Source organism: Mya arenaria, chromosome 2, assembly GCF_026914265.1.
Source record: "Mya arenaria isolate MELC-2E11 chromosome 2, ASM2691426v1".
Taxonomy (NCBI): Eukaryota; Metazoa; Mollusca; class Bivalvia; order Myida; family Myidae; genus Mya; species Mya arenaria.
The window spans coordinates 41,786,896-41,799,122 of record NC_069123.1 but is presented as its reverse complement, the minus strand read 5'-3'; the positions used below and the strand labels follow the sequence as shown (position 1 = coordinate 41,799,122).

The following is a 12,227-nucleotide window of genomic DNA, read 5'->3' as shown; positions in this document are numbered from 1 at the left end:
TGGCTGGATATCGGATATCTATAAACATGCATTACTCATTCCCTTTCACAGGTAGGTTGTGTCTGTGTACTTTTCTGTGTTTCCAAATATGGACAGTTTTGTTGATTCATCTGTTAATAGTGTGCAGAACACCTGGAAAATTTGTTGTTTAAATCAAGAAGTTTACATCTAAAGTTCATCTTGTTTTTTTTTGTGAAAATGGTTACTTAAGTAATATAATTATGTTCTTTCTGCAGCAATATTTTAGAAATCTATTTTTGCACGGTCCTGTTACATGGGAATCTTCGATATCTCAACGGGTTATCTTGATTGCTGTAATATTTGCACTTTGCAAATAAACTTGGATTTATTATTTGTATATATATCTCAGTATACTTATATTCCACTAAAAACAGCAGTGATTTTCTTTTTGGTCAATGTTTTGTGGTTTTTCTCGTAGCATTGAATACTGTCTATGGGTTGTGAATGTGAATATTTGTTCCTTCATAATTTGCGTATATTCAATAAAGAATTTCAGTTTTGTGCCAAGATTAGCCAAATGTTGATGACCGACCGATAAAGCTAAAGCCATTTACAGACTTTGGCAGTTTTAAATGAAAGATAATCTGATAATACTGTGTATAAACAAATATGATCTTTGCATTGTTCTGAACATTTAAACATCACATGTTTTAAGTTTAAATACCGTCATTTATTTTGCCTTATGATTATTTATAAGTATTCATCACATTGCTTGACACTTACTAATGAGCCTTCTACATTCCTACCACTTCCTTATACATCCCTGCCACTACCTTGTACATTTCTACCACTACTTTATACATTCTTTCTTCTACTTTATACATTTCTTCTACTACCTTATACATTCTTCCACTACCTCATACATTTCTTCCTATACCTCGCACATTCATTCCACTACCTTATACATTTCTTCCTCTACCTCGTACATTTCTTCTACTATCTTATACATTTCTACCATTACCTCATACATTTCTTCCACTACTTTATACATTCCTTCTTCTACCTTATACATTCTTCCATTACCTCATACATTTCTTCCACTACCTCGCACATTTCTTCTACTATCTAAACATTTCTTCCACTACCTCGCACATTTCTTCTACTGCCTTGTACATTTCTTCCACTACCTTGTACGTTTCTTCTACTACCTTATATATTTCTTCCACTTCCTCGTACATTTCTTCCACTGCCTGATACATTTCTTCTACTACTTTTTACATTTCTTCTACTACCTTATACATTCTTCCATTACCTCATACATTTCTTCCACTACCTTGCACATTTCTTCCACTACCTCACACATTTCTTCTACTACCTTAAACATTTCTTCCACTACCTCGTACATTTCTTCTACTACCTTATACATTTCTTCCACTTCCTCGTACATTTCTTCCACTACCTGATACATTTCTTCCACTGCCTTTTACATTTCTTCTACTTCCTTATACATTTCTTCCACTACCTTGTACATCTTCTACTACCTTATACATTTCTTCCACTACCTCATACATTTCTTTTACTACCTCAAACATTTCTTCCACTACCTCATACATTTTTTCAACAACCTCATACATTTTCTTTCACTACCTCATACATTTTTTCAACTACCGCATACATTTCTTCCACTACCTCATACATTTCTTCTCCTACCTAATACATTCCTTCAACTACCTTTCTATACATTTGTTCAACTGCCTTATACATATACATTTTTTCATGTCTTGATATTAATGTATTATAAATGCACATTTAATCGTCCTATTGTTTCATATTCTATAGCAAGAAAAGCAGCATTGATTATGTATTTGTGTACTATTATATCTGCAGGCTAGTATCATACAAACATTTATCATGTTATTCTAGATTTATCAATAAAATAACTTTCAAGGGTTTTGTATCTTTCATGAAGTTAATAGATGCATGGACTATGTATTGTAGTGAAATGATGTGAACTTTATATTCAAGTAATGTTCATATTATATTGTGCAATTTGCATTTTAAATCCAAGGAAAGGAGTGTGCATTATTTAGAAAATTGTATGTTATAAAGTGATATTATGAGAGGGATAGACTCCTATTTATGTGGTTTAATAATGCCATTCAGTAGCATTTCATTTTACACTTAATGTAAGAATGATGTATGCCTTTAATTTCAAAACACATCTTTTGTTCTTTAAGGAGGATACTGCACTAAACTGTTTCCTTGGATATGCATGTAATCTAAACTCTTCCGTTTCTCATTTTTTGGGGTGATTTTTTTTAAATAATGTTCAATGTGATGATACCTTTGATGTAAAAAAAAAATGAACTAAAATTGTTTTCCAAGTTTTGTCATTCTTCATTAACATGTAAGATTAAGTTGAAGCGGAAGAGAAACATGATTATTACAGCTAGCCGTAGTATAGCAGAGTGTATGCGTGTATGTACATTGTGCATGTTGATTTCAGAGAACGGCTATCCACGTGACATTGAGTTTGTAGGAGACCCGGTCCTAGTCACAGAGGGTAAGACACGCTGCCCTCACTTCCTACACGTCCACCACACTTCCTAAACCACTTTCGCACAGTTTATTCTTACTAGTTTCATCTTTTTACCTTGTCTATTGCTGTTTGTGTAAAAGTTATGATTCTTTTCAAAGCATTGGTGTCCTCTTTGCCATTACCTTGGCCATATCTCAATTAATGTTTCAAGTTATTAAGATATTCACATTGAACTCACTACTAATAACATGCATACTTATGTGTAGTCTGTAAGGGCCAAGTCTGTAAGGCAAAGTCTGTAAGGGCCATAAATCTGGTTTGTTTGATTGTCAAGTTATGCCCCTTGACAAACTGAGAAAATCAGACAAGCATTGACATCCGCTCATGGTGCTCTTGTTTTCTCTCTGGCCTTTTATATCTCTACATGCTAATGTACTTTCTTAATTCTGGTTTATTTCATTATAGCAATGCAATTAAATTTAAAATCAGTTATTTATTAAAAAGTTAACCTTGAAAAACCATTCTTAGCTTCCATTGTCTGTTTGTCTGCAATAAATCTAGAACAACTTAATCAATTAAAGATACAAAATCTAAATCCTGAAATACCATTCCTAACTTCCATTGCCTGTTTGTCTGCAACAAATCATTGGGAAAGCATTTTCAATCTGTGACTAATTGTTCTCCTTTCTTTTGCAATGACCGTGACTTTGTAAGTAGGGGAGATAATGCTGTCATGGTTATCTCCCAGAGTTGGTCATCTGCCCGCTGCTCATTGAACATATCTCCCACCTGCCTCAATGTGCATCCAAAATAAGACAAATAAGATATTGCATGTGCAACATTGCATACTTGAAGTTCTGTTCTTCTTCTACAGAACTATATTGTAAAACTGTTCTATACCAACAAGCAGACATTATGTGTTGGGTTTTTCTCTCAAAAACTACTAAAAGTTTACAAATTGTGAATATCTTTTATTCTTTCTTCAAATATCCCATGTTCTTACATTACCTCTTTTTTCTCCTTTAGATAATTAAAAGTAAAACTCAACTTTGTTCTACTTTTTTGAACAGTTCCTATGGTACATTATTTCTTTCAATATAAATGGTTATATTGATATGTGTACAATAATATAGTTTTGCGGTATGGTTACGTACTATTTATAGGCATTAAATCTTTTAGTAGATATTTATTACTAACACGTATAAAACTAGAACTCTATAAATGCATAACTTGTATTCGTAATTTATATACTGATTGTATACTCGAGAATATCCTATATATTAAGTGACATGATAGTTTTCTCTTTCCCTTATTTGATCTAATCACATATTCCCCTTTCCTATTGCAGAGGGAAAAATACCCAAGGGCGCCATCTATCTTGGAAAGTCTGAGTCTGTTGAAGGTGATGTGAGGCACACAGACTCCTACTACGCAGTACCAACAGAGGATACGCCCCCTGTCCAAGCCCATAGTGAAATGAAGGTTAGCAGCCCAAAGCGTTATGAGGACATCGGGCCCATTGACCAGGAGAGTGGCATGCCTCTCTCCTTCAGGCAGGTAAGCACACGTGCGGTGTCCCCCAGTACGAGTCCTTCAATTTGTACTCTTGCAGTTGTTTTATGAATAAAATATCTAATATTTATAGTTTAAACATTATATATTTTACAACAGTTGTGAAGAAAATTATGATCTGCGTCACACTCGTTGGCACTATTCTGCGCCAGAGTGTGGTCTTGTGTTATGGGGGAAACATGAGTACCCAGAAAAATCCTTTTGTCCGGCCTGTGGACTGATTACAAAACTCGCATGTGCCCAGGCCAGGCATGGAACCCGGGTCCCCTTGATTCTAACCACTGTGCTTAATGTAATATGTTATGTGTGTTATACTCTATCTGGATATCTGTAATATTTTATGTGTATTATAAATACTCTATCCACAACATGTTATGTGTGTTTTTCTCTATCCACAACATGTCATGTGTGTTTTACTCTATCCACAATATGTCATGTGTGTTATACTCTATCCACAACATGTTATGTGTGTTTTTCTCTATCCACAATATGTCATGTGTGTTATACTATATACACAACATGTTATGATTTTTTTTCGCTATCCACAATATGTCATGTGTGTTATACTATATCCATAATATGTTATGTGTGTTATACTCTATCCACAATATGTCATGTGTGTTATACTCTATCCATAATATGTTATGTGTGTTTTACCCTATCCATAATATGTTATGTGTGTTTTACTCTATCCACAATATGTCATTTGTGTTATATCTATCACCAGAATGTTGAGGAGGAGAAGCAACACGACTGGTACAAGCAGATGTACAAGAGCCTCCACAAGGGAAAAAGGAAGGAAGGTAAGCTTCACCCCAAGGCCCCACCCCTGGGTGGATCTGTTTACCTGTGTGTCCCCCCAAATGAGTCTTATGATTCCATTCAATGGCTAGAGGCATATGGCAGATTTCACAAAAAAGGCAATTATTTGGCCCATTTGCTTTCATTTATTGTTATTGCATGTCAACGTCATATATACAGCAATTGCCTTTCCCAACCCAATAAGAACACCTAATAGAAGTGATTTGTATTAAAATAATGAAAATATTGTGTTAAATAAGGTAAAAAAATGTAAAAATATGCCGATATTTAGGACAAAAAAGACAGAAAATCTTCCCGGTACCAATATACCACTTTTTTGAGGATGCTTTTCAGTAACATCTGGTAAGTATTTTATTCTTGTCTGTTGAATAATGTTTGCAAGAAATGTTAATTAAAACAATAATATATCTAAAATGATTGCATTTCGTTCGTAATATACTTAAATTTTCGGTAATTGCGCATGGTGATAACGTTACGGTAATCTGTCCTCGAATTGTTGTGTAACATTAGCAGACATGATCCACTGCTAACTGTTTTAAGCCTAAACACACCTTTATTAAATCACTGAAAACAAAGACTACGTGTCGGATAAAAACAGTATTGCATGTAACAAGAAATTGGTCATTCCCGATCATAAAGTTTTTTAGGTCTAAAAATGTGTTAATGTTACTCAAAATCGATTCTGTCCCATTTTAGCATGACGATAGCACCTTTTCTATTCGTGAATAATTTACACCGACTGAGGGTTAACATCCGGGTAGCGATTACTTTTATATTGGACTGGTTCACAGTTGACATTGAAATGATAAAAATAGTGGTGAATACCGTTGATAAAAACTTAATCCAAGTTTGTCTCATTCTGTCCTTCGATGTAACGTTAACATTATGTAACACTAGCATTAAGACAAGCGCTTAATAAAGCAAGAAAATCGTTGAAATTTGATGACTTTCCCAGAGTCAATTATTCGAACATAACAATGTCGTCTGTAAACTATCGTTTGTAAGTATTCATTCATTAGGTACGTAGTTTATATTGAATTCATACCGCTTTTGTGTTTGATATCGTTATTTATTGGACAGAATTAAGAATTTTTGTGATTATCAATTGACCGTGTTTATCAATCATTTATATAGTTTGTTTTATACTGTATCAAGCTCAAACAGTCTGTGGTAGGTCTGTATTTTAATTTGTTGTGAAACATTCTGTCCAACTGCTAATGTGACATACTGCTAATGTTACTCATTCTGTTTTGTGGTAACACTAGCACATACTGCAATTAGCAATTTATAATATATATGTTTAATATCAAAGGTAATGATAATTGCACCATACTAGAGACATTTATATTACCACAACAAAACATTTATGTTTATAGCTTATCTGATCTGATATAAAAAGAAAACCTATGTTTGCAGAAAGCATTTTCTGTCTTGTTGTCCAATTAGGGTTTGTTTCAATAAATTTATTTGAGAAAAACGAAACAATCTTTATTTGTTGTCTGTACAATCTGTTTTATAGATAAATGAACCATTTAGTGCAAGACAAAATACTTCTTTGGATCAAAATATTAAAAAAGAAACAAGTTTTTACCGGCAATATTGTAACACTAGCACAAATGGTATGGTGATACAAAATTCTTTTTTTATAAAAATGCATGAATAAATCATTGCAAATGTTCTAAAATATGATAGATAAGAAATTGCTGTAAAAGATTATGTTGAAATCACAAATCTGCAATAAATTTTAAAAATCAATATTCGCCGGGAACTTTTTGGTCACCAAAACGTGAAATCTGCCATATGTAATGTGGATTTTGCTTATAAACATTTAACTTGAACTGAAACAGCTATGGATTTGTTTTATCAATGTTTTAACTAAAGACAGCTTCATACATTTATGGTCAGAACAGGGACGACAGTGTTACCATCTTTTTTAACTTGAACTGTTTGCTTATATGGAAGATTTACAAGTATTTTTTTTAACCAAATTATGTTCAACCATTTGTCACATACAAATGAGGTCTGTAATAGGAAGTGATGGTGCATAGTGCTAGGAGCAAGGGACATGTTAGAAAAGTGAAACAATCCATATATTATGCATTAGAGATGACAGCCTGTTTAGCTTGATTCAATACTGAATGAATCAATACGGTAGTACAAGGTGTAAATGAAATAGATTCACATAAAGGCAGATCTAATAATATGCAATTTCATGGAAGTCCTTTCATTAACTTCCTTACAGTATATGATTGTGAAGACTAAATGCAATATTATGGAAGAGATCTAAATTTAACATTTTTTGCTGCTTCAGTTGCATAATTAACACATTAGAAATGAATTATGTTTGTAATAGTGACTGTATTCATTTGCTTTCAAGTAAATTTTGTTGACACTGCAAAGGAAGTTGTTACTCATAATTGTCTTTGAAAATTAAAAGAAAAAATGTGACTCCATGTTATTGATATTTTTGAGACTCGCAGCATTCAAGTACAATGCACTATTGGAGTTTGTTATTCTCTCATAATGCAATAATTTGGATCTTATTTTAAACGTCTTAATTTAAATAGTACAATTGCTTTGACACAAATCACGAATGAATCAATACAGCCAGTTCTAAAGCTGTGAATGACTGCAATTTGTTTTTATGCCATGTTTTGTGGCGATTTGATTGTGCCCCATTTACGACTTTACAATCTCAGTATTTAAACATTTCTCTGCGGGTCACAATTGATTTTTAAACATAGCTCACCAGTACCTGGTATGAAAATTTTCACTATAAGAGACTTTGATTGAAAAATACAAAGCTAATGTCAATAGATTTTGATAACTAATGTGATACTCCGAAATACTTCTGCTGGCAATTTTATGATAATTTTAGCAGCTAGTCTTGACTTTTATTGATGTCAATTAAATTTCAATTGTCCAAATGAGTGGAACCTCAAATGGCTGCAGCTGGGTTTTATTGTCATGCTTGCTGACAGTCATGACTGTACAAATAATTAAAGGATTGATTCAATAGATAATCATTATAAGGGAATACAAACGAGGAACAACATGAAATCAGAGGAAGACAACTTTCTAACATGCCTGTGGTTATAATCTCTTATATGATAAGACTGTCTGTTTCTCAAAGAAAATAAATTGAGTCAATGTTATAAGCATAAAAAAACTTTGTCGGTAGCTTAAAGATATTCAAATGAAAACTTGGTACACATGTTCCCAGACACAAATCTCTTCCATGCCAGTGATTAAAGTCTATCTATATTTTTGGCTTGTTTTTTTTATTTGTTTTTTTTTAAAGAAAAGAAGAGATTATTGTGAAGTCTTGGTGTTTTTGTCGGCTATTTGGCATGCAAAAATATGAATTATGACCGTAACTCAAAAACTGTTCAAGATCTTAAATGAAACTTGGTCAACATGTTGTCAGAGGCAATATTCACTAGTATACGGGGCACATAGTTCTGACTTTAATAATTGTAAAGTAATGTCCCTTGTTGGACTGAACTTTTAAACCCTTCGCCGAGCTGTTGTTTTGCAGAACATTGTATGAGTAAATCATATCATTTCTGACACAAAAATTAATTTAACATAATTGAAATTTAATAAAAAGTTGTTGATTTTTCTGTATGTTGTTGATGTATTTTGACTGATGTTGCTATGTATTTTACCTTGTTCAGAGTATGACACGGGTATGTCAATAATCTCACCCTCGTAACTGTCTTTACACTCACACACTGGGAAATGGCCTGACAAATTGACTTAACAGAATATTCACAGTTTCTTTCTCATTCTTAAAATTTGGGAATGATAGTGAATAAAATGACATGATTACTATAGAAATAAAAAAAATACCAATTGCTTAAATTTGTTTAAATTTCATTTCTTCGTTTTAAATAACGCCAAATTCAATGAAAACAAAAGCTTGTACAAAATGCAGGCCATTTCACCACTGATTAAACATTGTTACATTAAATCATTAATAACAAAACTGTCACTTTGACAGGAAGTCATTGTTTCATTTTAATGTAATCATCAGTTGTGCTGCGTATTCATCTTGTGAAAGCTTTCTATATTGTGAGTTGAGATGTGAACACAGCTTCTCTTGCTTTCTTGTGAAGATATTGTAGTCTTGTGACAGAGCCTCTTACTAACGAATGAATGTGCTGTTGTACTTGTTTTACCATGTTCAATTAGGAATATTGTCATGGTCAAACTTTGGCTATTTTTTTAACTTTTAGGGGGTCAGTTTCAAAGCTTAAAATCTTGGCCATAGCTTAGAAATCATTCAAGATATTCAAATGAAACTTGGTACATATGTTGCCAGAGACAAACTAGTTAAGGTCAATAACACTGACTTATTTAAATAACTGTTGAGTAATGTACCTTTACTCTCTGATGCTCTTCATAATAATATTATGCACAGTAATTTTAATTGTGAACAAATAAATGAATCATAATGGTGCATATACTTTGCATACCTTTACATATAATGGACACCATGTATGTACAAATTTCTACCCAGGAAATGGACAAGAGAGCAACTCCTATCAGTTAATAGCTGTGTTTATATTTTAGCCAATATAAATAAGTATGAACTGACAAGAATTTCTTTCCAAATTGCCTATTGGAACTTCACAGTGTTAGTTGTGGTGTAAGTGTTGTTGGTGTTGGCTGTTTGCAGCTCCGGTTGCTGGGGTGACCGCCATTACTGCGATGATGGACCGCCTGTTTCAGGCAGCAGGTGCCCCCATATTGCTACTGCAGCATGACACGCTAGCATGGCACGTGACTTGTTCCATTGTGAATGTTATGTTTTCAGATCATATTCCTGATATTTACCATGTTGCTTGATGCTCCATGTATTCCTGGGATATCCATACCATGCAGATATCCCCTAATGTCAATTATTCATGTACCATGTCGAAGCATCATCCAATTATCTTATTTTCTTCTCTCATTAGTTTCATGACTATTCCTTTACTGTACTGTACTCCAATTAAGTGTTATTAATATTTAAAATGATATAGAATTAATATAGAAGTACATGTGTTTGTACATAAACAATGTGTGTTTCAACTAAAAACGAATGCATGATATTCATTATACTTTAGTTCGCTGTCTAACTTAAACATTGAAAATTTATATGTAAATGGACAATATGTATAAATGTAATGTTTATCTATTCTTCATCACTATTGATAATAGCATTTTTTACTTGAATATACTTTCAATACTTGAATATGTTATAATTTTGATTTGTCTATCAGTTCAGCAGTATATACCGAGTTTTAGCAGAAGTAGCATATTGCATTCAAATTATTACTTTTCCATCAATATCAATGTGTTTCTCTGTTTTCAGCTGAGAACAACTATAAGCCAACGTACCAGTTTCCGGAAGATGAGGATAAGTCCGACTCCAAATCTGTCACTGGTATGTTCACATTTTCATGCCAGGAAATCTGTTTTGGAAGTTTCTGATTGATGATGTAATCCTAATGCCTTCTGTGGCTTATTGGTTAAGGGGATATAATCTGTTCCTTGCATCATAAGAATTATGAATGTGGCGATCATTTAAAAGGTTTTTCAAAATGCATGACACATATATGTAATACTATCATATGTTACTGTTTTATATTATAAATTGAAGTATTTGTAACTTTGCATTTGAAACAATTCCAAGTTGATCTGTACAAACCAAAGAATTGTAAAAAATCGAAGAAATAATTATTGTGAAATCCCTTTAATCGTATTGGATTATCCCATGCAGTGTAAAATGCTTGCTTGCATGTGTTATGCATGATTCCGTGTTATGTGTCTACAGTGACATCGGATAAGTCGAGAACGGCATCTTTGTCTCAGTATGAAGACACTGGCAGTGCATTTGTTCAGCGTGTGGAGGATGCTAGACATTTCTTTGAGCTGGCCTCTCCGCGAAGCCAGCCTCTTTCATCTAAGAGTTCAAACATTTCAATGAGTTCACCGCTCTCACCCAAATCACCAGCATTGTCACCGAAGCCAGCAGAAAGTTCATCCACGATCTCGACTTTGAGCGCAGAGAAGACATCCCCTCTCAGTGCTAGCTCCAAGTCCCCAAGTGCAATTAGTGACAGCTCCAGTTCAAGACTGGCAACTAAAAATGAGAAAGAAGACAAGCCAAAATCCACTCTAACAAGTTTGTCAGAGAAATTACGACGTGATGCCAAGTTTTCTAGTGGCAAACAGATCAAACGAGAAGAGGACAGAACACAGGATATAGACATTGAAGTTCGGGCTGTGCCTGCTAAAGCCGTAGAACATGAAGGTATTTTGTGCAGTAGGGCACTGCACTTGCTGTAACTGGCTTTACCCTAACCTGCACACCCTGTTTTTGTAGGGTGCTGTACTAGCTGTTACTGTCTCTACAAGTATGCTAACCCTTCTGTTACATTACTGCCTAACTTTTTAGTTACTATTATCTCTGATTTTGGAAGCAAACAATTTATTCAGGCATATTATTAAATAAAAAAAGAATTACTCGCCCTTTTTTGTAATATAGTACAAGGCCTTAAACATTCTTGTCTCTTTTCTATACTTGCATAAAGTGAAATTCTTGAGTAAGTGCATGTATGTCATGTATTTCATAATAATGAAGATCTCTCACTTACTGCTCTACATCCTTGTCTCTCAGTGGCTAGAATACATCCTGGCATGCCCGCAGTATCATGTAGATTGTCAGCAGTAAGGCTCCCACGTTTACATATTTTTGTAATATATACAAAAGACATGAAAAATGAAAAAATGCCTTTTTTCTAAATGCCTTAGCCTGTACAGATGAGACATGATTGTCTTTGAATTTACTATGAATGTATATACATGCAGATATACATACTTTATAGATTTGTTGTACAAGTTATATGGATAAAGGAACTTCAGCTTGCATAAAATGTTTATAGTCAGTACTCAAATTAAACATTCAGTTTACCCATATATCATATATATTTTTGTATAAACTAACCCGAGGGTCGTCTCCAAGGGATTGATGTCAAACAGAGCAGTTATGAAATATTTATTAAGGAATCAGTTTTAACTATGGTACTGCAGGAACTACTCAAATTATAGTAAATCAGAATGTTGTTCGCAGAAACATAAGACGGTTTCGGTTAAATGGTCTGTGAATTTGTTAAATGTTACTCTTTAAAAAACACAGAGGCCATTTACGCTTGTAGTCATGGGGACCTTACTCAATAGTATTCATAAAATGTTCTGAAAAAGCTGAGAAAAGTAAGTTCAGTGATTAATTATATGTAACTTTTTTAATAATCATATAAGTAATTCTTTATCTTTAGTAACTGAC

At 33.5% G+C, this 12,227-nt stretch overlaps 1 protein-coding gene across 25 annotated transcripts in view; it reads left to right on the top strand.

The window, feature by feature from the left end:
- LOC128208138 (sorbin and SH3 domain-containing protein 1-like) overlaps positions 1-12,227 on the top strand; it is a 99,874-nt gene that overhangs the window by 56,734 nt on the left and 30,913 nt on the right. For 20 of the 25 annotated variants that reach the window (XM_052911727.1, XM_052911704.1, XM_052911603.1 and 17 more), the window contains 6 exons: positions 2,468-2,524; positions 3,849-4,057; positions 4,800-4,875; positions 8,572-8,583; positions 10,254-10,325; positions 10,716-11,195. In XM_052911727.1, coding sequence (XP_052767687.1) covers positions 2,468-2,524; positions 3,849-4,057; positions 4,800-4,875; positions 8,572-8,583; positions 10,254-10,325; positions 10,716-11,195 — 906 coding nt within the window. The remainder of the gene's footprint in view (positions 1-2,467; positions 2,525-3,848; positions 4,058-4,799; positions 4,876-8,571; positions 8,584-10,253; positions 10,326-10,715; positions 11,196-12,227) is intronic. The other 5 variants (XM_052911593.1, XM_052911576.1, XM_052911531.1 and 2 more) reach the window with 4 other exon arrangements.